The 27,016-nt window shown below is 39.6% G+C and overlaps 1 protein-coding gene across 5 annotated transcripts in view; it reads left to right on the plus strand.

The window, feature by feature from the left end:
• Nucleotides 1-27,016, plus strand: part of GSAP (gamma-secretase activating protein) — a 95,571-nt gene that overhangs the window by 26,616 nt on the left and 41,939 nt on the right. For all 5 annotated transcript variants that reach the window (XR_014297166.1, XM_082661541.1, XM_082661544.1 and 2 more), the window contains 10 exons: nt 1,973-2,042; nt 3,227-3,276; nt 10,119-10,223; nt 10,678-10,737; nt 11,680-11,723; nt 12,673-12,758; nt 19,770-19,847; nt 21,246-21,323; nt 25,085-25,177; nt 25,303-25,520. Coding sequence is in view for 4 of the 5 variants with exons in the window: in XM_082661541.1 (XP_082517667.1) it covers nt 1,973-2,042; nt 3,227-3,276; nt 10,119-10,223; nt 10,678-10,737; nt 11,680-11,723; nt 12,673-12,758; nt 19,770-19,847; nt 21,246-21,323; nt 25,085-25,177; nt 25,303-25,520 (882 nt within the window). In the remaining variant the exon portion in view is untranslated. The remainder of the gene's footprint in view (nt 1-1,972; nt 2,043-3,226; nt 3,277-10,118; nt 10,224-10,677; nt 10,738-11,679; nt 11,724-12,672; nt 12,759-19,769; nt 19,848-21,245; nt 21,324-25,084; nt 25,178-25,302; nt 25,521-27,016) is intronic.

A 27,016-nucleotide genomic window follows, 5' to 3' on the forward strand; every position in this document is an offset into this window, starting at 1 on the left:
TAGCTCGATATTTACAAGATAAATATTTTTCTAATATGATATAATCTAATCTATATAGATTCCTACTCACAATGCAGACAAAACAAAACCAAACCCCCAAAAATGTTGCACAGTTTTGTAGAGCTCTGTCTGAACCCTGTCTATGTATATTCTCACTTCTAGGTCTTGCTTCAGGGTTGCCTCAAATTAGAAAGAAAAACAACCACCACCTGAATGGAACTTTTAAAATTACATTTTCACTGATTGCCTCACAGAGACCAGGCAAAGGTTTAGAACTGGTCAGCACCTTAGTCCAGGTCACAGTGCTAAGGCAGCAGGGCCTGGCCACCTCTGTAGACCCAGGGGAGGCCAAATCTGTAGTTTCTCCTTATTTTGAGGCACTGAGTGTTTGCTCTTCCATTATCTATGTGGTGTCACTCATCATTGCTTCTCCTCAACCCCAGTACACAAAGTATCCTATTTTTTTTTTAAGATTTTTTTTTGATGTGGACCATTTTTAAAGTCTTTATTGAATTTGTTACGATATTGCTTCTGTTTTATGTTTTGGTTTTTTGGCCAAGAGGCATGTGGGATCTTAGCTTCCCGGCCAGGGATTGAACCCACACCCCCTGCATTGAAAGGCAAAGTCTTAACCACTGGACTGCCAGAGAAGTCCCCAAAGTATCCTTTTTGATGTGCACAATTTCACAAATCAGCAGGTAATAAGGTCTATATTATTCTCGTAGCTGAATTCTGCATTCCTGTCTATTTTACAGTTTTGAGCTTTTTGCTGTGAAGAATGGTATATAGTTAAAGTTTTGTTTTTCTGAAAGGGAAACTTGACTGTAAGCAATTGTAAAAGTTGACCAGTTCTAGGGACTTCCCTGGTGGTCCAGTGGTTAAGGCTCCACCCTTCCACTGCAGGGGGCAGAGGTTCGATCCGTGGTCCGGGAACTAAGATCCCGCATGGTGCAGCCAAAAAATAAAAATAAATTAATTATTTTTTAAAAAGTTGACAAGTTCTATTTCTAATTTGTCATTATGAAAAGTTAGGACACTAGGTAATATATTTTGTCAAAATTTTTCCTAGTCTTTAGAGAGGCTGCAGGCTTTAAAACAGGGACATGAAACGTTATGTTCTTTCAGTATGCTTTAAAGTTTGGAGGGAAAACCCAAAATTCGCCAGTGGATCTTATCTAGTAAGCTGTCTTTCATGTTGCAAAATGAAAGTGCTGATTTATAGTTACCTTTTTGATGATGAAAGAATTAAGTCACTGGAGTTATCCCATGGCCAGTTTTCCCTCATTATCACAGCGGACAGTGTCAGGCCTTGTGTTTCTGGCTGCCTACTTTGTCCTGTGGGCTGACAAATAAGGGTGGGCACAGAGGAGGAGGCATCGGGGGCATCAAGCCTTTTCTTCCCAGTGGCAGTCGTTCTGTGCTTTGAGGTAAATCCTCCACCAGTTGCCACACTGTGATTCACTATCCTTTCCTGGAAAGTCCCTGGTTCTGTTTTGCTTTTTCTCTTGGATGTGGGACTTTGGAAGTTGTCACGGAGAGTACATTTACTTGGCTCTCAAATTAAATACTAGGGTTAGCTGCACAACAAATTATATCAGTCACTCTGTTTTGGTGCGTGTGAAACAGAACTTTCTGTACAAATGTTATTTACATTGTTTCTGATTGGCTTCCGAATCCCATATTCCAAATAGGAAGCACCATCCCTAGAAACGGCTTACACTTTAGCCTGTCTAAATGAATTGTGTTGGACCTGTGATCAATCCCCCGCTGGAAAACGGAGCTCCTGAAAGCGTTCCCTTTTCTTCCTTGCTTCCATCTGTAATGTGTGTGTGTGAATGTGATTCGCCTAAACTGTTCTGTGGTTCCCAGTCCCTTCTGTGGTCTGTAGTAGTACAGTGATCAAACACAACTTTTGAAATAATTGTGTAAGCAAGGTAGTTGCTTATGATTTTGATCAATTTCCTTTTTACAGTTCCTCTACCCACATGTTGAAAGTCACCCGCTACCAGAGAGTCATCTGCTACTGATTTCAGAAGAGAAATGTAAGTATATCCTGAGGACTTCATGAACGGTGTATCTCCCAGTGAAGCGTCGGAAGGGCGTGATGAATCTTCTAGCTGTCCACTCGCCAGTGCTGAGGGTCCACTGACCTTTGATGTCCATTGGAGACCTAGGACTCCTGTGGAAGGGCTTTCCTTCTGTTTCTACTTGTTGTTCTCTTAGGCTCTGCCTCAGTATATGATGGGCTCCTGCATATATGGATTTCCAGTTTGGGCACATGGTAGAATATTTGTAGAACAGTTGTGCAGGTCATTTTTGCCTTCTTTAGTCCATCCTTCTTTAAGATGTCTGTCACAGTGGATAACCATGATTTAAGGAGAGAGGCTTGGATGGACAGAGGGAAAGGCATTAGAAGCTAGAAGAATTCCATGGCAGAACTCGAGGACACTTAGTAACTTGGTCAAATTCAGATAGAGGCAGATAAGATTGGGACATCCTTTAATGATGATTTCAAGTCGGGGGGAAGGGTGGAGAAAGGACAAAATTCACTGGTGTATCTTATCTAGTAAGCTGTCTTTCGTGTTATAAGGTGAAAGTGCTGATTTATAATTAGAAGGACAAGTCTGAGGGGTTAGGATTGTGTTCACTTCCTATACTCTTGCCCAATAATCTGTCTCACATTTCTGTAACTAGAACCAGCAGAAGGTACATATGGCTGAATCTAAATCGCTTACTGAGAAAAATAGACCATCTGCACATCAATAAAGTGTTCACAGTTCTGTTAATGACCCCTATAAAAATACCTCCCCCTAATATCTGGCATAATGAGTTTTCTATCTGATGTTTTCGTATAAAGAGGTATTGGGTATTTGGAAATTGAAGATAAACCCTGCCAAATGAGCCCTTATTAGCCCTATGTAAGACTGATGCTATAGGGGAGGGAAATACTTGTTAAGGGAACCCAGGGGAGCAGAAGAGTTAAATGCTTCATGTATTGTTGATACTGAGGAGCAGAGTAAATGCTGGACTTGAAACAGACTTAAAGGGAGGGTGGAGAAAGGTGGGTTTTGTTTTGAGCCTTGTGAGATTGCCATCTGTGATAACACTGTTTTTCAGCCAGTTGTTTAATCTGCTTTGCTTTTATAAAAAAATGTTCACAACTGTTAGGTGAAAAAAAGTACTCATATTTTTCATGAAGGTTAAACTATTGTTTCTTTTTTAAAAGATATTGAACAACTTCATATCCAAGTTACCCAAGAAGATGGAAATAGAGTGGTAAATATTTGAAATTCCTTTCGCTTTAGAGTTTTTTCCCCTAAAGAGTGGCATTTCTAGACTATTAAAGATGGATTGTTATAGAAACATACTACTTTATTTGGTGTCTTTCCAATTATAGACTTGCTGTTGTAACATGTGAGATAATACAAGATACATGAAGGAGTTGATTATCTCCTTTCTATCTACCTCACCCCCCAATCTCAGTCTCCTGACATAACTAACGACAGCCTTGTGTGACCTTTTCCATGCCTTGTACCTTGCTCAAGGTTAGGTGTACAGATACTGGGATTCAGTTGCTTTTACGAAGATAGAATCATAATATAAATATTAATTTGCTGCTTTTGTTTTTTTTTGTTTTTTTTGTTTTTTTTTTTACCGAAGTCATGGGACTGTTTAATGGGGTTGCATAGGAAATGACATAATGCAATACAATCAGAAACATTTACCTTTTTTTTTTTTTTTATTCTGTTGTTTTTGGATGGAATGTCCTATAAATATCAATTAACTCCATCTCATTTAATGTATCATTTAAAGCTTGTGTTTCCTTATTTATTTTCATTTTGGATGATCTGTCCATTGGTGAAAGTGGGGTGTTAAAGTCCCCTACTATGAATGTGTTACTGTCGATTTCCCCTTTTATGGTTGTCAGTATTTGCCTTATGTATTGAGGTGCACCTATGTTGGGTGCATAAATATTTACAATTGTTATATCTTCCTCTTGGATCGCTCCCTTGATCATTATGTAGTGTCCTTCTTTGTCTCTTCTAATAGTCTTTGTTTTAAAGTCTATTTTGTCTGATATGAGAATTGCCACTCCAGCTTTCTTTTGGTTTCCATTTGCATGAAATACCTTTTTCCATCCCCTTACTTTCAGTCTGTATGTGTCTCTAGGTCTGAAGTGGGTCTCTTGTAGACAGCAAATATATGGGTCTTGTTTTTGTATCCATTCAGCCAATCTGTGTCTTTTGGTGGGAGCATTTAGTCCATTTACATTTAAGGTAATTATCGATATGTGTGTTCCCATTCCCATTTTCTTAATTGTTTTGGGTTTGTTATTGTAGGTCTTTTCCTTCTTTTGTGTTTCTTGCCTAGAGAAGTTCCTTTAGCAGTTGTTGTAGAGCTGGTTTGGTGGTGCTGAACTCTCTCAGCTTTTGCTTGTCTGTAAAGGTTTTAATTTCTCCATCAAATCTGAATGAGATCCTTGCTGGGTAGAGTAATCTTGGTTGCAGGTTTTTCTCCTTCAACACTTTCAATATGTCCTGCCACTCCCTTCTGGCTTGCAGAGTTTCTGCTGAAAGATCAGCTGTTAACCTTATGGGGATTCCCTTGTGTGTTATTTGTTGTTTTTCCCTTGCTGCTTTTAATATGTTTTCTTTGTATTTAATTTTTGACAGTTTGATTAATATGTGTCTTGGCGTATTTCTCCTTGGATTTATCCTGTATGGGACTCTCTGTGCTTCCTGGACTTGATTAACTATTTCCTTTCCCATATTAGGGAAGTTTTCAACTATAATCTCTTCAAATATTTTCTCAGTCCCTTTCTTTTTCTCTTCTTCTTCTGGAACCCCTATAATTCGAATGTTGGTACGTTTAATGTTGTCCCAGAGGTCTCTGAGACTGTCCTCAGTTCTTTTCATTCTTTTTTCTTTATTCTGCTCTGCAGTAGTTATTTCCACTATTTTATCTTCCAGGTCACTTATCCGTTCTTCTGCCTCAGTGATTCTGCTATTGATCCCATCTAGAGTACTTTTAATTTCATTTATTGTGTTGTTCATCGTTGCTTGTTTCATCTTTAGTTCTTCTAGGTCCTTGTTAACTGATTCTTGCATTTTGTCCATTCTATTGTCCATTCTATCTCCAAGATTTCGGATCAACCTTACTATCATTATTCTGAATTCTTTTTCAGGTAGACTGCCTATTTCCTCTTCATTTGTTAGGTCTGATGGGTTTTTATCTTGCTCCTTCATCTGCGGTGTGTTTTTCTGTCTTTTCATTTTGCTTATCTTACTGTGTTTGGGGTCTCCTTTTTTGCAGGCTGAAGGTTCGTAGTTCCTGTTGTTTTTTGTGTCTGTCCCCAGTGGCTAAGGTTGGTTCAGTGGGTTGTGTAGGCTTCCTGGTGGAGGGTACTAGTGCCTGTGTTCTGGTGGATGAGGCTAGATCTTGTCTTTCTGGTGGGCAGGTCCACGTCTGGTGGTGTGTTTTGGGGTGTCTGTAGACTTATTATGATTTGGGGCCGCCTCTCTGCTAATGGGTGGGGTTGTGTTCCTGTCTTGCTAGTTGTTTGGCATAGGATGTCCAGCACTGTAGCTTGCTGGTCGTTGAGTGAAGCTGGGTGCTGGCGTTGAGATGGAGATCTCTCGGAAATTTTTGCTGTTTGATATTATGTGCAGCTGGGAGGTCTCTTGTGGATCAGTGTCCTGAAGTTGGCTCTCCCACCTCAGAGGCACAGCACTGACTCCTGGCTGCAGCCCCAAGAGCCTTTCATCCACAGGGCTCCTTAATTTGGGATGATTGGTTGTCTATTCAGGTATTCCACAGATGCAGGGTATATCAAGTTGATTGTGGAGCTTTAATCCGCTGCTTCTGAGGCTGCTGGGAGAGATTTCCCTTTCTCTTCTTTGTTCTCACAGCTCCCAGGGGCTCAGCTTTGGATTTAGCCCCGCCTGTGCGTGTAGGTCGCAGGAGGGCGTCTGTTCTTTGCTCAGACAGGACGGGGTTAAAGGCGCCGCTGATTCGGAGGCTCTGGCTCACTCAGGCCCGGGGGTAGGGAGGGGCACGGAGTGTGGGGCGGGCCTGCAGCGGCAGAGGCCGGCGAGACGTTGCAGCCTGAGGCGCGCCTGTGCGTTCTCCCGGGGGAGTTGTCCCTGGATCCCGGGACCCCGGCAGTGGCGGGCTGCACAGGCTCCCCGGAAGGGCGCGTGGCCAGTGACCTGTGTTCGCACACAGGCCTCCCGGTGGCGGCAGCAGCGGCCCTAGCCGCTCTGGGCGGCCCTAGCCACGTCCGTCTCTGGGCTCCGCACCCCTAGCCGCGGCTCGCGCCTGTCCCTGGAGCTCTCTCAAGCAGCGTTCTTAATCCCCTCTCCTCGTGCACCAGGAAACAAAGAGGGACGTAAAAGTCTCTTGCCTCTTCGGCAGTTCCAGACTTCTCCCCGAACTCTCTCCCGGCCAGCCGCGGTGCACCAACGCCCTGCAGGCTGTGTTCACGCCGCCAACCTCAGTCCTCTCCCGGCGCTCCGACAAAAGCCGGAGCCTCAGCTCCCAGTCCCGCCCGCCCCGGCGGGCGAGCAGACAAGCATCTCGGCTGGCAAGTTCCGGTCGGCCTGATCCTCTGCGCTGGAATCTGACCGCTTTGCCCTCCGCACCCCTGTTGCTGTGCTCTCCTCCGCGGCTCCCAAGCTCCCCCACTCCGCCTCCCGAAGCCTCCACCCGCGAAGGGGCTTCCTAGTGTGTGGACACTTTTCCTCCTTCACAGCTCTCTCCCGCTGGTGCAGGACCCGTCCCTATCCTTTTGTCTCTGTTTAGTTTTTTCTTTTGCCCTACCCAGGTACGTGGGGGGTTTCTTGCCTTTTGGGAGGTCTGAGGTCTTCTGCCAGCGTTCAGTAGATGCTCTGTAGGAGTTGTTCCACGCGTAGATGTATTTCTGGTGTATCTGTGGGGAGGAACGTGATCTCCGCGTCTTACTCTTCCGCCATCTTCCCGGAAGTCCCCTGCTGCTTTTGTTTTTGCTTTTTACTTAATATATCAGGGGTGTCCGTATAGGTTTCTAAATAGAGAGAGAACTTTTTTCTCTAATTTTTATACATATATACACATACATACACATAATAAATGGGATCATAGCATATATGCTAAGGTTCTATATAGTTCAGTTTTCTTTTCTTTTTTGCTTGTTTTCTACTTCTCCCTTGCCTTTTCACTTCTAACTTTTGTTCACAACTTGGTGTGTATCCTTTCACAGTTTTCTCCATACCTATATGTCTCCCATCTCCACCCCTGGCACACCCAGGGGTTTGTTTATTATTCACTCCTTCCTCATTCAACTCTGTGGAATTACCTACAAGCACCCTAGGGCAGCTCAGTTCATTGTCTTTAGAAGTACAAATAGTCCCTGGCATGGATGTGCACAGTTTTGTCACTGTTCTCCCATGGATGGATATTCACTTGATTGCCTTTTTTCCCCCTTTTATTTGTTTGCATTACAAATTGTCTCAAATGTTTTTAGCTTTACATGTTTGGTATACGTGTTTCTTTGGGTTAAATCCTCAGGGAAGGATAAGTGGGTTGACGGTTATATGCATTTAATAAACTTCAACAGATTTTGCCAGATTACTTTCCAAAAAACTTGTAACACTTCAGTTTTGCAAGCAAAGTATGAAAGTACCCTTTCCCTCTATCCATACCAGTTATCGATGTATTTGCCTTTTAAAAAATCCAGTTTGATGTGTTTAAGTTGATATCATTATTATTCGAGGTTGTGTTTCCCTTAATATTGATGAGGTTGAGCATCTTCTTTGCTTATTGGCTATGTGAATTTGTTTTTCTGGGAATTGCTTAGTTATATCCTTGTCTATTTTTTCCTGGGTTGTCTTTTTCTTGACAGTTTGTGTGAGATATTAATATATTATTGATATTAAAATGATTTCCTTCAATATTTAAATAGTCTGCATCTAAATAGTCTTTCTCTGATTTTAATTTTAAATTATGTGAACAAAATTGAAATGGGAGATGGCATTTTTAAATTATGTATCTATGATTGAAAACATCAAATCAAGAGGCCTGGCTGGAAAATGACCAGAAAGTATGTGGCTGGAGCTCTGGGCCACTAGTGGCTGAGTGGATGGCAGGGCAAAGACAAGGCCAGTCGTCAGAAAAGGGTCAGGCCAGAGAGGAAAGGCCAAGGTGCAGAATCCCAAAGCCAGCAATGAGAATTTAGAGGAGAGAGTTAAATAAACAAGTTGGGGTCAGGAAGTGGAAATGGACACAGACAGAGGACTGGCTGGTTAGAAGAGGGGTTGGGAGCCATGAGAGACACTGCAGAGAGAGTGAGGCCAGGAGGCACCTGTCAAAAGCCCAGGAAGGATTCTCCTGGCCAAGCAATACAGTCTCAGCACTCCCTCATCCACATGTGCCCTTCTATGAGGCACTTCTGCCCTCATTTTTTTTTTTTTTTTTTTTTTTGGTACGCGGGCCTCTCACTGTTGTGGCCTCTCCCGTTGCGGAGCGCAGGCTCTGGACGCGCAGTCTCAGCGGCCATGGCTCACGGGCCCAGCCGCTCCGTGGCATGTGGGATCCTCTCGGACCGGGGCACGAACCCGCGTCCCCTGCATCGGCAGGCGGGCTCTCAACCACTGTGCCACCAGGGAAGCCCCCTACCCTCATTCTTAAAGGCTTAGATGATCTACAGCTTCATAAAGCCATGTGCAGGTCTGCATAATCATCACAACATCCCTACACATTAGAGGTGGTATTATAATTATCCCCATGTTTACAGGGAACACGACAACCTAGACTCACAGAGGTGAGGAAACTCTAGAGAGGGACAGAACTGCTATGTGAACCTGGTTGCCATGTTCCGATGATCATGTTCTTGCTAGTATAGGTCTTTATCTGAGAGTTCCCACATCTACCCTAACCTAAACAATTTCAGAAAAATGGAAACAAGATGGGTTCCCCATAGTTAAGAGTCAGATAGGTACTGTACTCTTGGATCTTTTTCCAGCAAATTTGATGGAACTAGGCAAACAAGAAATAGAGGTGTATGATTCTGCATACCCTGTCCTCCCTTGAGTTCCAAGTTAGCCTCATTGGAGAAATCCCATTTAGGATTAGAGAGGTTGAAGTATGACTATGGACCATTCTGATGTTCTCTTTTTTCCTTATTTCTTCTACATCAACTTGTCTTCATTATTTACTCATCTGTCCCAATATAGATCACCTTTGCTTGATGAGCAGTTTTGAGGAAAGTGAGTTCTTAATTCCTTGTATTACACTTATCATTTCCTTGGCAATTTACCCTTGCGTACCCTATTTCATTTTCCTTCTTTTGAGAAGTATTCCTTGAGTACTTCTACATGCTAGAAACAATCAAGCCATTGAGAATGTAAAGGTGTTGTAGAAGAGTGCATACTCATTGGGGTAGACTTATAACATTAATTAAAATGTAATTGTAATAGAAGCATGCCAAAGCACCATAGGAATACAGAGATGGGGAGCTTTGCCTTCATCTTGGGAGGGGAGGGAAGGATTTCTACAGGAGGCAGTGCCTAAGTTGGGTCTTGAAGGATGAATAGTGAAGTATTGCTGAGAGATGGGCAGTATCATCATGCTCATTGTGGAAGACATAAAGGTAAGAAGCATGACCAAAGACACATGAAGAGTTTATGGCAGATCTAGGATCATTGCCCAAAACCCTCCTCTCCCAGGCCTGAGTTTTCCCTTGGCCTAACAGTCTCTACCTTTGGTGGTAAAGCCCTCCAGACTGCAGATACCTGAGTGGGTTATGTCCAGAACAGGAAGCTCTGAATCTTTTGTTAGCACAGCTGTTGGTTTGTGGTAGGTGTGGCCTTGCCTTCAGCAGCCCCAGCCTGTCTGCCAAACTAAGAATAAAAATAAGATAGTTTATTGCAGAGTGTTTGTGAGGAGCAAGTAATGAAATGATGCCTTAAATCTTTTTTGGAAAGACTTTCCATGTGTATGTATTGGCGGTAGGGGCTACTAAAAATAAACTGTGGAAGTATTTACATGTATTATAAAGATAGAATAAGCAAAATAATTATGAAACCCAGATATGTTCTCCTTTAAAATAGTTATTTATTTCTAAAATCTCTTTGCCTCCTTAGGTAATTAAAAATTCTGGCCATCTCCCAAGACAGAGAGTAGCCGAAGATTTTGTTTGGGCTCAGTGGGATATGTCAGAGCAGAGATTATACTACATTGATCTGAAGGTAAAAACTAGGCCACTGGCCCTCCTTTTTGTGGGAGTAGTTTAATTTTGACATTACCGTTATTGTAATTTATTAATTACTTCATTTTCATTGATGGGGCAGTCGACAAAAGTTGATGAAAAATAATGGAGAGGTTTTCATTACTGTTTGATTTTTGGCTGCTTCCTTTTCTCTCTCTTTTTTTTTTTTTTTGTGGGGGTACGCGGGCCTCTCACTGTTGTGGCCTCTCCCATCACGGAGCACAGGCTCCGGACGCACAGGCTCAGCGGCCATGGCTCACGGGCCCAGCCGCTCCGCGGCATGTGTGATCCTCCCAGACCGGGGCATGAACCCGTGTCCCCTGCATCAGCAGGCGGATTCTCAGCCACTGCGCCACCAGGGAAGCCCTCTCTCTTAAACTATTGTTTTTGTTGATTTTTTGTTAATTTGTCACTTACTCTGTTTTCTTTTTTAGAAATCAAGGAGTGTCTTAAAATGCATCCAGTTTTATGCTGATGAGCACTTTAGCTTAATGGTAAGTCCAGAAAATGATTGGGCTAAGGAAATTTTACAACCTATTGCCCCTTTTAAAGAGAGCTATTATCATAAACAGCATTTTAACATTCTTGGTCTTGTTTTTTAGTCACTTGTATGAGCAAGTAAAATAGTTCTTGCCATCTCAAGACTTCAATTCTGTAACAAATGCAATTAATATAGATTATTAGAAGAGCACACACAGTAAATTTCTGCTAACTGAATGCCTCATATTAAAGAAAAATGGGTAAGAGTATCAGTGGGAGGTAGTAGGTGTGGTTAATAGTAGATAGCTTTATGTGATTATGCATCATTTGATCCAAAAGAACATGTGATGGTGGATTGAGTATAAGGTAGAAGGTCAATGAGAGGGTAGAGTTCAATCAGTACAAATCTAGAACCACTCCTGGAAAAGCTGTTTGGAGTGCCAGCCTTGTAGTGAGGAGTCGCAAACATCTTTATCTGTGATGGACAGAACATTATTATTCTTCTTGACCAGGGTTAATATTGGTGTCTAATACAGATTGATATTATAGCATTACCAGAATTTCATTTACTCCTTCTACCCCCTTTTTTGGACTCACTCATTCTCTTTCTAAAGACACCCAGTCCTTCCCTCCTTACGTGATCATCTGTGTCTTGTAAAAGTCTACTCCTTCCAATTGGCTTATTATAAAACCCATTTATGGTAGTCAGATCTGAAGCAAAGTTTGCCTTTTGAGAAATAAATACACATCAAGCTTGTGATGTATGTAAACTCCAGAATGTTCCCAGTGGACTTTCTGTCCGTGGACTTGGGGGATATCCTGTGAAGACAATGCTGGTTAAAGGAGCTCTTCATCATTAGGCAAGCACAGTGTTGTCAGGTTTGCACTGGTTTCCAGAACTATCATCACTTAACTAATGTCATTTTTCACTTTGTTTTCTCCTGATTTTTTGACAGTTTGAAGCACCCTTGGAGGTATCATTAAGTGATTCAGGATTCAAGTAAGTTACTCATAGATTACTATTAATTTTTATAGACACTTGTGGGCAGAATGATTATATAATATTTATACCTAATCTATGATATGCAGATAAAAGGATAGTTTGATATTTGTGTGTGTGGGTGTGGGTGTGTGGGTGTGTGGGTGTGTGGGTGGGTGTCATCTTTTCTGTTTCTGTTCTCTATAGGGAATATAAACAATGTTATCAAGCATGAACGCAGGGTTTTTGCATGGAAAGGCAATCATATTGATTTTTCTTAGTCATCTATTTCTGTAGGGCATCTCCATTTATTTTGATCTATGGAAGTGCTATTCTCCCTGTGATTCAATAAAAGCATTCGATGAGTCAGAGAGAGAGCTACGCTTAGAATCAAACATCAAAACCCTTTTCTTGTTGCCATCAAAGAGGATATTGCAGGTCAATCCACTTATAGCTCAGCTGAGTCTATTGCTTTACTTTTTTTTCCTGTTTTCCTTTTTACACAAAAGGCGAGGTCTTTTTTCCCCCAGATTATTTTACATGTAGTAAAAACATGAGACACTGTTGAAAAAATAGACACAAGGCCATAACTGCACAGAAGAAATGAAAGTCTTCTTGAATTAATGGTAATCTCAAACTGTTACATATTTCACTACCTTTATTTCATCATATATGAACGTTCATTTCTGTCCATTGTGAAACATAATGTCGGCATTACTCTAAAATCAAAAAAATTTATAAAAATGTAAGTTGAAAGGAATATATATATTTTTCTCTATTGCCAGGCCATGCCATTTATGTAACATGTATTTTTAAAAATTACTGTTTCATAGTTTGTTTGGTTTTTTTTAACCAAAAGATATATTATCTACTGGAATTTCTTGAGGACATGTCTCTACTTCTGTGGGTAAATTATAGTGGTTATGTCCTTTATGAGGGAACTTATTTGTAAATGCATTTATGTTCTTAGACTTGTCAACTTTGGATATGATGATCTTCAAGACCAAGAGAAATTATCCAAACACCCAACCTTGTGTGTTTTTACCAACCATACAGGTAGAACCGGGTTGTATTTATCAATTTACTTAATTATACTTGAGTTCCATACATTTAGCCATTGTTTAGCTATATTGATCTTGAAAATAAAATATAATAGGGCCACACTCTTACATAAGTGATTATATGGATATTTACATACCAAATTACATTCTCCACTGTAATTTTATACATTTTCTGTCTGTATAAAAGAAGCCACAGTCAGATTCTTGTTCTAATAGTTAGTTTTTGTATTATTGTTCTAATAGAGGGGATAGATTCATATTTAATCAAGCTACATTTTCTCACCTGCTCCATTTTTAACAAATGGCATACGATGATTGGGATGCTTTTTGTGTCAGGCTTACTGATGTTTGGGTTCTAAACCTATGTGCTTAGCTGCTTTAAGAGCCATGCTATAACCTGAGCTGACAATCAGAGCTTCACATAAAGCTGTTAGTGTACAATATTCCATCTCTTAACACCTGTTTATTGTAGATAGAGAAAACAGAGAGGGAAAAAAAATGCCTGAAAATGAGTGGAGAGGAGTATGATTACAGTCAATGAATCTGGTGGAAAAACTGCTCATTAACTGTAATAATCATCTAAATAATCAACTCTAATAACTAAATCTCATAGCCATCTTTAACATCCCAACTTGAGTGGACAGTTACCAGTTAAGTAACGCTTAGACTAAAATTGCTTTCCTTTAAAGCCAAATTATGTGGTATTCATTGAGCTGACAGTTATGGAGCACTTACTGTGTGCTGGGTATTGGGGATACAATGGTGAGCAAAACTGACCTAAACCTTTTTTAGTAGAGTGTTACTATTCAGTATGGATGTTAGACGTTAAATAAGTGCACACATAGTATTTGAATACGTTTTATGAATGAGAACTACAGGAAGCCATGAGAACATATAACAGATGTTTAATGGAAGCTACTAATATCTTCAGATATGTTCTAGTCCAGCCAGTACATTTCATTTTACAGAATGAAAACTGAAAATTGCTTCCTTTACCACCTCACTCCTTCAAAATCCATCCTATAGTTTTTCTGTCCATCCAGGGTCTCCCTCAGCCTTGTAAGTCCCTCTATAAACAAGTCTTGGGGAGTTTAGGGCAGGACATGATATTTCCTTTGAGACTTGAAGGAGGTATATGAACTAAGAACAGGGTGACTGAAGTAGAGTGAGCAGGAGGGAGAGTATTGCGAGAGCGTTGAAGAGGTGGGCAGGGGCCAGGTTGCATAGGGCCTTGCAGACTATGGAAGGGCTTTAGGTTTTATCTTAAGGGTCATAAGGTCATTAAAGTTTTTTCTTTTTTTCCTTATGACGACCTTTTATTTTGAGAATGCTCAATTGTACAGAAAAGTTCAAGAATATAATGAACATCCATGTACCTTTTACTTAAATAATCATATCATTCACAATGCTTTATCATTTACTTTATCATTCTCCTCTTAAATAGGTAGCATTTTTTTCTTTTTGACTAAATCTTTAAAGTAAGTTGCAGCCACCATGATACTTTACCACTAAATAATTCAGCATGTATCTCCTTAGGTTAAGGATACTCTTACATAATCTCATTTCCATTATCACTGAAAGAAATTAGCTACGTTAATTAGTAAACTATTTCATATTCAAATTTCCATAATTGTGTTTTAAAAAGTTCTTTTCACGTGTATGTATATATGTGTATGCGTATACATGGATACGTGTACGCATATAACTTTTAAAAGATTCATGCGTTTCATTTGGTTGTTTTGTCTTTGCAGTATTGTAATGTAGACCGATTCCCACCTCCTACCTTCTGTCCCTTTTTTTCTCTTTTCACAACATTGACATTTTGAAGAGTCCAGGCTATTTGCCTTGTGGAATATCTCACATTCTGGATTTGTCTAATTGTTTCTTTGTGGAAGGATTTAACTTCTTTCTCTTTCCTTTACATTTTCTGTAAGTTGGAAGTTAGGCCTAAAGGCGTTGTTAGACATAGGTTAAACATTTTTGGTAAGAATATTTCATAGGTGATGTTGTGAACTTTATTTGCACCAGATCAGGAAACGTATAATGTAAGGATGTCCTACTGTTAGTGACACTAAGTTTGGTCATTTGGTTAAGTGGTAACCACTGCCTGTCTCCCTTGTAAAGGTACATTTCAACCTTTGCGTTAGTAATCTGTGAGGTGATACTTTGGCATTAAATTACTATCCTATTCCCCAACAACTTTTCATCTGGTGGTTTTAGGGTCCATTGATGGTCCTTCACTGAAGTGTTCTAACTGGGTAGTGACATGATTAGATGTGTATTTTGAAAAGATCACTGTGGCTGCTGTGTGAAGAATAGTTCAGAGGGCACAAGAGAAAAAGTGGGGAGATGAGCAGTTAGGATAAGGTGTAGTCATATATTTAAGATGAGGCTTGATCTGGGATGGGCAGTAGAGGTAGAGAGAACTAGGTGGGTTTGTGATGAATTTTAGAGATGGAACTGAGGAGACTTGCTATGAACTAGATGAAGAGGAATGGTTCTCAGGTTCCTGGCACAAGCAGATGGGTCAACAGCGGTGCCGTTTACTGAGGTACAGTGGTTTTGGTGGGGCTTAGGAAGGGAGATCGTGAGTTTTGTTTTGGACACGTTAACTAAGAGACCTGGAGCTTAGAAGGGGAGTCGGGACTGGAGATGAATAAGTGTGGAAGTTGTTAGACCATAGCTGGCATTTGAAGCTGTGGGAAGGGTAAAGGGTCAAAAGGGAAGAGGTTTAGGAATTAGATCTGGGAGCAAAAAATATATAAAAGTTAGGTGGAACATTCAAAGAAAAAGGAAAAAGTATGGGGAGAGAAGAGGAAAACCAAGTGAGGTGTTATAACAGCCAAGGGCAGAGCGAGTTTCATAAAAGAGAGTGACTGTTAGTAGGTGGTGAGAGGTGGAGTCCATTGGGTATAGCTGCATGAAGGTTACTGTGAGTAGTTTGTGCTGGGTGACTGAGGTGAAATCTTGATTGTGATGGGTTAAGTGTCATGTGGGAGTTGAAAAATTTTAGCAGCATGTGCAGGCATGAGAGAGGCAGCAGCTGAAAGGCAAAGTGGGATTTAGGGAATATCATTTTTTGAGACAGTAGGGACTCTAGTGTGTTTGAATGCTTACGGGATATTTAGTGGAAAAGAAAAGATGACAATACACAGCAGAGAGGAATGACCAGTAGAACAAATTTGCTTAGAAGGTGGGATGTAATGGGATCCAGAGCTCATGTGGTGGGACCAGGCTAGTACTTGACTACCTTGTACTTGACTTTAAATCTGTTGGATATAAATAATCATTTTAGGCTTTTATTCTATGAAGCTTTTATTCCTTCTTAGTTTGTTCCCATAGGAATTTCTCATGAACAGTAGCAGCTTATAAATAGGCTATCTATGACATATCTTAAGAAATAAAATGTTAGGTTAATCCGGCACGAGATGTGAAAGAGTGTTTTTTCCTTTCTCAGCAACATCTAGGAGAATAGCAAATGAGCCTTGCTTTTCGCAGTCAGCTTTGAAATAGAAAAAATAAACCTGTTTCAAATGGGATGCTTCCAGATTTACAATGAAATAAACCAGAGAAGCACCCTTTTGCTTTTCAACTAAGAAGTTGTCAGTTCATGTATTTCCCAAATTACTTTTCAGAAATAACTTTTTAACCTTTGTTGTTAAAACAAACCTACTTCAGCAAAGTAGGAATGGAGAAGAGAGCAAATAGTCTAATCCCTATATGGCTCCCTCTATAATGGGGAGCTTAATTTTCCACTGGTGTGAAGAACAGAAAACATGGTTCATGAAAAAAATATAGGTAGACTCAGAGCTTTTTACAAACTCAACTTATTTCAACTATTTACATTAATGCTGATGCTGTAATAACATTGGATGTTCAGTTGTCACATATTGGTCATTGGGAGCTACTTTGTCCTTTCAGCATTACTTTTTACATTCTTGAAAGCATCTTTGTCCTGAATTTTCCTGCCCTAAGAAATGATATCTGCTACCTTCCAGGGAGTCAGAGGTTAAAATCTGGAGGCTGCTCATGAGAGTTGGTGATAGGCAAAAGTGCTCTGCCAATGTCAGGACACTTACGTATTAACATTATGAGTTTGTATAGATTTTACTAATAAATTTTTTACAAATCAGGGACCTCCTAAAGAATTGAAGGAAAGAAAATACACTCCCTATCCAATAGTCAACCCTGAAGCTGTACTTCGAGTTCTCCTGTGTTTTCTAACTCCATGGTGGCTGTAATTCTTTCTTGTGCACCACCTACTGGGAGGTAGTGAGGGGTGAAAAGTGTAACTTCTCCTTCCTGTACATATAATTGCAAGAGTTGCCCTTCACAAGTTCCCAGAATTAGGCCTGTGTTTTAGCATTTTATAGAGCCTTTTACAATGAGATAATTTCCCTTGGAAAACTTTGTCCATAATAGCTTTCATTGTCCAAATGGTTTCCCCCAGGCTAGCCAGCTTTGAGATGTTATCTTCATCATTGATGAATATTCATTACACATCTCTGGATACGCCATTAAGAGCTTGCTTTGTTTTTTCAAACTCTGACTTCCCCCAACTTGTAAATAGCGGCAAAATTATTCTGAAATAATAATAATAAAGCAGCTAACCTTTATGACCAGCTATAACTTCTTTGCCAGAGCTTTATACATATTACCTCATTTAACACTCACATTAGAACCATACGAAGGAGGTTCTATGTTTTCCTTATTTACAACTGAGGAAACTGAGGCTTAGAGAATTTAATTAATATGACTCAGGCAAATTTAAAAAATACTGATGCCTGAATCTCATCCCAGAGATTCTGATTTAGTTGATCTCAGGTGGAGCCTAGGCATCTGTGGGCCCAGGTAATTTTAATGTACTTTCAGAGTTGAGAACCAGTGCTCCAGAGCTATGCTGTCCAAGAGGGTAGCCACTAGCCACATGTGGCTATTTAAATTTATTAAAATTAAATAAAATGTAAAAGAAGTTCCTCAGTCACATTAGCCATCCTTTAAGTGCTCAGTAGCCACATGTGGCTAGTGGCTACCATATTGGACAGCACAGATATTGAACATTTCCATTATCAAAGAAAATTCTAGAGATGGGACAGCTTTGCAGAGCCTGTGCACAGCCCATTTCCCCTTGTTGTGTCTTTTTTCCCCCTTTGGGATTGGGAGAGGGGACTAAGCCACAACATAACTATTTGGAGATATTTGCTTATGAGATCTGAATATGGCTCTTGGTGTATGTAATTAGGTTAGTTCATTCTACATCTCACTTTAACTTTCTTCAAAACAAGAAAAATGATAACCTCAATTCTCTAAAGGATGGTGTGCAGAGGATTTTGCTAGAATGGAGGTTATGATCTTCCTTATATTTTTGACATTTCACGTTCATTCCTCAGGGTAGTTTCCTAAAAGAAGAATTACTGGGTCAACAGGTGTGAATATATTTAATCCTCAGCAAAACAGTTTTTCGGAGAGGTTGTACTAGTTCACTCTTTCATTACTATTATTTGAGAATGTTCTTCCTACTGCTCCATTGACAGAATTGATTATCATTTTTAAAACTTCACTAATTTGAAAGGAAAAATGTGGTGGCTTGTTTTAATTCTTGTTTCTTTATTACTAGAGAGGATGAAGTTTTAACTCCGTTTGCTAAAAATGCCTGTGATCATAGAACGTAAAAGAACAGGATAAACCAGTAGAGTTTTTGCTGGTAGTATGTTTACTGTATAAAAGTAGGCAAAGTGGTACCGAGGACTTTTGTCTCTGTTATAATTACTATTTCTGTATCTGCTTTAGTATAGCATTACTTTATTCTTAAAGAGTCTGCTGTAATTTTAAAGAAAAGATATTATCATTGTGTGGTCATTAAGCATAACAGTAATTTTAAATCTAACAGAATTGTTACTTTTTTGTCTGATAAAGTTATTCTTTTTTGTTGTTTTCTGTTGAAAATATCGCAATGAAATGAATTTCTAACAATATATGGCAGTCTTAAAAGTCATTAAAAGAGTCACAAAGGATAAATATTATAACGAAATGCTTAAACATGTCCTTAAATAGTCTTCTTAGGGAAAATGGGCCTTTTTTTTCCTACCATGATTTTTGATAAAGGAACTCTAATGGAGTATGGTAGAGGAAATATTGCAATTCACTGAGTAGAATAATGATTGAATTCACACAGCTAGTTAATATTCCCTCTGGGACTAGAACCCAGGTTTCCAGGCTCCTTGTCAAGTTCCTTTCCACCCTGGAAATCTCCTATTTCAGGTGATCACATAAATGCTAGCATTAGAATAGAAGTATCAGTTTAAGCATAATGCCCTCATTTGTAGGTCATTGATGGACTTACCTAGTCTGTCCAGGTGGCGACAGCTGCTAGAGGTGATGGACAGTTTTACACACTGAAGCAGGTGGAAAGGCTGAGGTTGTTCTGGAGTGGTGGGCTGAGTGAGTGTGGTCAGGGCTCATCTGGAAAGGCCACTCTATGCCAGGAGCTCTCCTCAGTGACCCAAATATGGATGGGGACAGGCACACACACCACACTTGCTCTTGTTGCCCCAGTTTGCTTTCCATTCTAGATAAAGAAGAACTCTGGAAACTTTCTGTAAATAGGAGACACATTTTTGATAACCTGAGGTCCATAGCTATTAGCAATGGCTGGAAAGCAAGCTACAAAAGGGCACAGGGGAGTATATGTATGTAAGGAGAATCTCGTGAAGCTTTGTAAACTTCTCTAGGTTCCTGTGATTTCATATACAGAAATCTATCTCTCTCCATTTTCCTAGCCTTCAGTAACCTACCACAGTAAATTGCTTATAGTGTGTGCTGAGTAATTGTTGAATTGAAATTTCTTAGCAACTTGTTAATAGTCCATTTCTAGAATTTGGGAATAATCTATGAGGTAAATTGAGGCAGAACATCTAAAGGAATGGCAGCAAGGTTAAGTGGCTTAGGAAACTTTCTATTTGTCTACGATTCTTTTAAGTTTTACTAAATACCTTCTTCCTTCTAGGAAGTTTGTGTGTATGTTACTGCCCGAACTTTGACTCTTGGGAGCAAATCACGTATTCAGTGCTTTACTTTCATAAAGGTACTTTTCATTTATTTTTTTACTTTTACATAGTCATTTTTTCCAAATAGCAGCAAAGTAGATAGACTTTAAAGTCTTATTACCTTGTAACAAATTCAATCAGTACATTGTATATCTGTATACCTATATAATACATATTTCCTGAAGAAATTCATGAATGATGAATATTAAGTGAGCTCATTATTTTTAAATTACATTTAAAATAATATTTTGTAATACATTTTTTTCTTGACCTGTGTCTTTTTTCTAAGCCTGTAGACCAATGCTAAGGGATGTATTTGCCCAAAGTGTATGTGTTTGATTTTTTATTATTACTAACTGAAAGGTACCAATAGATTTAACTTACAAAGGTACATAGGGTTTTAGTTTAAAAGCTTCTATGGTCTCGGTCCTTAACAGGTCTTAGACCTAAGATACATTTATTTCATTTCATACATCTGTGGCCCAGGAAATTGATATGTCAACAGTCAGCCTTGGGGACAGGAGTAAAGTGCCCAAACTTTTCTAGCTCTGTAGTTGTTCACAGAGTGCCCTTTAATAGTTTTAGCCTGAACCATACTAAAGAGTATTTATTTCGCTTGTTTAGTTCCTTAAAATTAGTATTTATATAGTACATACTGTGGGTAGAGTTAAAATTAGAATTTTCAAAATAAAAAAAAAATTTATGCCAGGTCACACCAGAGTTTATTCTTCAGGAGTGCCTAATAGTACCTTCAGAAGTTAGAGATTAAAGTAAAAGAGTTGAATAACTTAATAACGAAGAAAGTAAAAGTAAATTCAGAAGACCTATATCTATGCTTTAATAGTACAGGTCTGATATTTGTGGAACGTTTTCATACATTTTTCTAATGATTAATCTAATGATTAAAGCCAGAAAATAAAACTTTTCTGAAAGTTTTATTAAGAGCTAATAACCATGATTAAGAGTTAGAAGAGTGGAGAGTGAAGCCCTTAGTAGATAGTCTAACACCCTTTCTGAGTCACAGTGAGATTCCTAAGTGATTCAGAGAAGTCTCTGAGGGCCTTAATGACTGCAAGAGTGTGGCAGTGAACCTTGAGGCACGAGGGCCAATGAGCCACCTGGTCTCCACCTCTTGGATCCTTAAGTAGATTTCTTCAGGTCCTTCTATCCCAGCACAACCCACCTTTTAAGGTCTAAGTTTATACATAAGCCCAGAACAACTACTGGCTTGTGACTGCACTCAGGTGATCCGCCTTCAATGCTGATTTTTGGAGAATGATAGGGAACCATGAGCTCTAGGGCTCCAAAGACACTTGCTTTGTCAGTTTCACAGTTACTAAATGCGGAGAGTATGACATGGAGTCACTGCCTTGGGTGGAATTCCAGCTCTTTGTTTCTTAACATCCTTTCTCTGGCTTCACGTTCTCTCTCCACAGGGCACGGCAAGACCTTCACTGCTACTCTTGGGCGTGTTGACTCACGTGTGACAAAGGGCATTACTTTTCTCAGCCTTGGTGAGTGAGAGGCATAGGCGTCTCTCTGCTCTGTCTCTTCCTTCCGGTACCTGTTATGCCTCATTTTCCTCATGCCTCTTTGGGACTCAGGTTGTGATGACTATGACTGACCTTTTTGAAGCCAGATAAGGGAAGGTTTCCTCTGGAACGCACCCCCCCCCCAAAAAAAATCAGCCTTTTGGCAGGGGGGCGAGGCAATGCATCTCCTTTCTTAGGGAACCTGGGCTGTGGGCTTTCTTATGTTTTTAGTAGGAATCCTAAAATGCCATTTGTTAGTATAAAGATGATGACGGTGAGCGAGAGGTTTCCTAAAAGCCTATGAGAAATAATACGTGATGTTGTCCCTTGATTCTAGAGAGACAAAGGCCCTTGAGAAATTGTCTGTTCCCTGTTGGTAATTGCTAGAAGCTTCTGAGTCCCATAAGTTACTTATGGATCAGCTTGACTGAGTTGTTTTTCATTGAGTAAGTATGGTAAAGGGAACTTGAGTATTTGGCTTAAACATAGTGAGTCCGTAATGAAGACAATAAAGAAGGGGTTTATTGTACCTCCCTACTGAAAGCTGCTGTTCCATGCCAGCTGGGGTGAGGGGCACACACCGGTTAGCATAAGACTAAACAGAACTGCTGTTCGCCTGCATATGGGATATGGCCCAATATTTTAAAAAGAAAAGCTTTAGCTTTCAGGTTTAGAGCAGATGGATTCTTGAATATTTTCTTCTTTCCCTGTTTCCCAGCCCATCTACTATCATGACAAAGGTTTAGGAAGGTGTTATGTGAAGGAACTGGGCAAAGTGAGAACCAAAGTGATAAAGACCATAAAAATATTTTTTGGGGGTCTTTTTTAATCAAAGTATAATTGATGTCCAATATTATATTAATTTTAGGTTTACAAATAGTGAGTCAATATTTTTATAGATTATACTCCATTTAAAGTTATTACAAGACAATGGCTATATTTCCCTGTGCTGTACATTCTTATACATAGTAGCTTGTACCTCTTAATCTCCTACCCCTATCTTGCCCGCCCATTCCCTCTCTTCACTGGTAACCACTCGTTTGTTCTCTATATCTGTAAGTCTGCTTTTGTTTTGTTATACATATTTATTTTATTTTTTAGATTCTACACGTAAGTGATAACATAGCGTATTTGTCTTTCTCTGTCTGACTTATTTCACTGAGCATAATACTCTCTAGGTCCATCCACACTGTTGCAAAAAAAAAAATTTTATTTTGAATGATACTGTTGATGAGGAGAGATATCTTATGCTAAGTGGGCCAGTATGTGCCAGTTTTTAATATGAGCTCTGAACCTGTGGGAAGTTGCTTTAGAGAGGCCTGCTTCTACTGCTTCCTGTGGTAAGAAGGATAAATATAAGGTTTCCTGCGTCTGAGACTTGATTCTTATCAGAAATCCTTTATCAGCATCCCATCTCGAGAGTGATGTGGGAAACTCTCCACTAAAAAAACTTAGCCTTTTGTGAGGTCAAAGGTATCCTTCCTCTTCTTACCCCTGGGATTGACTCTTGAAAAGGGCAGGCATGATTTAATCTCTGGTCTTCAGAGCGTGGAGAGGGCAAAAATACTAGAGCTTTGTAAAAATAGGCTATCTCACATTAAGCCATCTTTCCTTCTTTAAACAGATTTTAATATATAGGCACAAAATTGTACCCAAGATTAGAACTATTCTAGAGGTAATTTTTATGACAACAGTATTGCTTTTTGAGTGATGTCTTTTTTGCGATTTATTGCATGGAATTTCCCTGAATTGTCACCCTCTTAAAAGGGGCTTATATTGATTGAAATATTAAAGAATAGAGTTTTGGAGGAAGTTTTCCATGAACCCCAAACACCTGTATATAAGAAAGATATGTTTATACATTAAAAAACTATCATTTTAAAAATTAATACTATATTCTAAGTGTTTTACTTGTTATCTTGATCCTTACAACAATTCTTCTTGGTGACGTTATCCCCATTTTACAGATAATGAAACTGAGTCTCAGAAAGTCTGTGATGTGTGCCCAAGCTTCTTCTAGTGTCTCTTATCAGGGGCACTATATTAGTTTATTGCTGCAATAAGAAATCACCACACATTAGCCCCTAGATAAATAACACATTGTCTTATGGTTCTGGAGGTGAGAATTCTGCAAGGAGTGAGTCCTGAGGTGTCAAGGTGGGGGCAGAAATGGTTCCTTCTGGAGATTCCAGGGAAGAATTCATTCTTTGCCTCCTCCAGCACATAGAGGCTAGCATTTTTTGGCTTGTGACCACATCACTCCAGTCTCTCGCATCAGCATGTGGTCTTCTCTTCTGTAGTCATGCTCCCTGTTCCTCCCTCTTATAAAACCATTTGTGATTACATTGGGTCCACCTGGATAATCCAGGATTCCCCCCCCACCTCAAGATCCTTAATCACATCTACAAGGTCCCTTTTATTACTTAAGGTGACATATTCATAGGCTCTGGGGATTACCACGTGGACACCTTTGGGAGCCATCATTCAGCCTACCACAGGTACTATTGATATTTTTGGTGAGAAAGTAACTTTTGGGTGGGAGGGTCCTGCACATTGAGGGATTTAACCTCCTTGGAGCCCACTTGCTCATCAAATGGCAGTAGGAATCTCCCTTCTACCTGAATAATTGTGACAACTCAGAACACCCTCATGTACTTCCAAATGCCCCCTCTCCCAGGGACATAGTACCACCCTAATTAACTGGCTAAGCTGTAGGGCTAGGAGTTAATCTAGGTCATTTGATGCCTTTCCACTGTGCCCTACTATATCGTTATTTGTGTTTTTCTACTTATGCATTACCATAATGGTAACATTATTGCAACCACTTGTGCTAACTACTTTAACATCACTGAATCCACAGTGACTGAAAGGACACTTATAAGTCAGCTGGTTAGAGTTTTACATCCTCTTTCCTTTCCCTTCCACAGAATGCCTTCTGTGTACATTATTAGCATGTATTTCTTTGCTTCTTAGGGGAAAAAGAGTCTAGCTGGCTCACTTATAATCTAAATGTTTCATCTATATGAAATTCACTGTTGTATGAGTTTCTTTGTTTTTCTAAGATCCTAGAAAAATTATTGGCAAGGGCTACTTCTACCTTGCCCCCTTCTCCAGAAACCTATTTTTTATACCTTGCCTCAATCTGTATACAAATGTTCTTTGTACAGAAATATCTGGTGCAGGGACTGTGAAGATGTGCATTCTAGGCAGCTTGCTATGCATGGAAACAAATTAGTACTTCACAAAGTGTCAGAATGCCTGCAGAGACTGTTTTGATGAGTATCAATTTAAAGCTTCTTTAGAGAAGATGACAACGATGATGAGCAGTGGGCAGACATAGGAAACTAAATTGTAGAGCTTCCCCCACATGGCAGAAATTATGCAGGAAATTCCCATGATAAGCTATTTCCAGCCTGTCAGATTAAGGAATAATTCATGTTGCTGGATATTTTTTATTCTAACTTGCTCTCAGAGCTCATTTAGATTCCTATAAAGCCACAGTTCTCTTAGAAACAAAACTACAGATATAAATTAAGATAACCATGGCTAAATGTCTGAAGAAAATGAGATATTGCTAGGAAGATGGACCGTACTGACATCAGATAGCTTCTTATTACATTGGTCAAAACCTTTGTGTTTTAAGAGGTTCAAAGAAAAATAGGGATACCGTAAAGTTGTTGGCTTTATCTGTACCTATACAGCTCTTGCCACGTGGAACTGACTTAAATCTTTCTCTCCCACAGATTATTACGTAGCTGTTTACTTGCCTGGTCATTTCTTTCATCTACTTAACATTCAACATCCAGACCTGATCTGCCACAGTCTGTTTCTGACAGGTATGGCTGTAGTTTTCCCCCTCATGAACAGGGTACATTTGGGTTCGTTTTAATGTTAATATTTATGTTTGGGGCAGAGGGGCTTCTTTTATTTGCTGATCTACTTTTTTTTTTTTTTTGGCCAGGAAACAGTGAAGTGATTGATATGCTACCTCATAGTCCTTTACAGTCACTGTCAGGATCCCTGGTCCTGGATTGGGGTTCTGGAAAGCTCTATAGGGCACTCCTCAACCAGTCATATTTATTGGAGTTCCTGTGGAACACCCGGCTGGACTGCGAGAAGCTGGCCTTGTTGCACTGTGTGCTCTCATGTGGCCGAGACCCACGGCGACTGGAAGCCAAGGTGGGAATATAGCTTAAGTTTAAAAAGTGGCAAATGGACAACACTTGTACATTTAGTAGCTGAAATGAACAGAAGTTATTTTTATTTGGTAACAATTGAGGTTTATGGTCTCCGTCGTGACTTGAACATATTCTTCGTTTGTGCTCCTTTTTTATGGACACAGACCTCAGACTGGGAGGGCGTGTCTGTTCTTTTCACTCTTCTCTTTTCCATATTGTGAGTAAATGTTAGGAGGTGCTAACAAGGAAGTGCTCGGTAAATAGTTTCTCAAATATCTACTTTTTCTCCTGGTTTGTATTTGGTGTATATCATGAAAAGGACTAAAATCTGGTGGTAAATAAAATCTATTTATGACATATTAAATAGAGATAGCTCACATTTATATTTCACATTATAGTTTATGAAGCACTTTCATACATCTTGTCATTTAATATTACAGCTATTCTGTGAAGTTGAAGAAACCCCCCATTAGACTTGATTGGGACCAATGGGTGGTTGGTCGATTGAAAAAAGATGGCCTAAATATTTTCTTTTAACCTAAAATATATAAATGTACATTTATTCCTGTATCTTTTGATGTAGATTACCGCCCTTTCTTTGTGTATCAGCTAATTGGAGTTCAAAATCGTTTTTCTTTCATAAAACCACTAAGTAATGTCTTGACTTTCTTTATCTGTACCTGTATGGCTCTTCCAGTTACTTTCTTTTTCTTTTCATTTTATTCCCTAAGGAGGTCAATAGTTTAAAAATGCTCCTTTAAATAGTTTGTGTATATCAGGCAATTTTGTCTTTTATAGTTGTCTCACACCTAGTTTTTTAATAAGTGTTTTAGATACATGCCTTGGAGTCTTTCCCAAGCTTTCAACTTTTATTGAGCCGCCAGCATTCTTTTTGTATCCATATTTCACTTGTCTATGGTAATATTTTATTAACTAATTATGAAAATAAGCACAATTAGCTTGATGAGTAGGTTTGGAAATAAGAACAATTATTGGCAGGATCAGAAATGCAAGAGTGCCCTATGGCTAGGCAAGCCTCATACCATCAATTCTAAGGTCGGGAACAAGGGGTTTCGTTCCTGCAGCAGGTGAGGATGGTTATAGAGGTTGATTGAGAGAACTGTTGATATAACAGGGATTATACCTTCCTTGATAGCATAGACATGCTCACAATGATTAAATGGTGTAATTGAGCTGAAATTCAAACACAGGTCTGCTGCCTCCAAGCTCAGTGGTTGAGTTTGGTTTCCTCCTGTATCCATAGCTCTTCACACTGCAACTTTGCTGTAATATGTCCTACTCTAGCAAAAACGAACATTGGATTCAGGAAGGCTTATTTGGATCCCAGTCAAGGGCATTTTATTAAAATGATGCATGAAAAGGACCTCATTTATATTTTACCCACACAACCTTACGTTATGTATCTCAGAGATTGTGTAGAAGTGAGTGTGTTCTTAGGCAATTCTAAAAGAGATATAACATTTTAAACTATTCATA

Source organism: Grampus griseus (assembly GCF_964374135.1).
Source record: "Grampus griseus genome assembly, chromosome: 9".
Classification (NCBI taxonomy): Eukaryota; Metazoa; Chordata; class Mammalia; order Artiodactyla; family Delphinidae; genus Grampus; species Grampus griseus.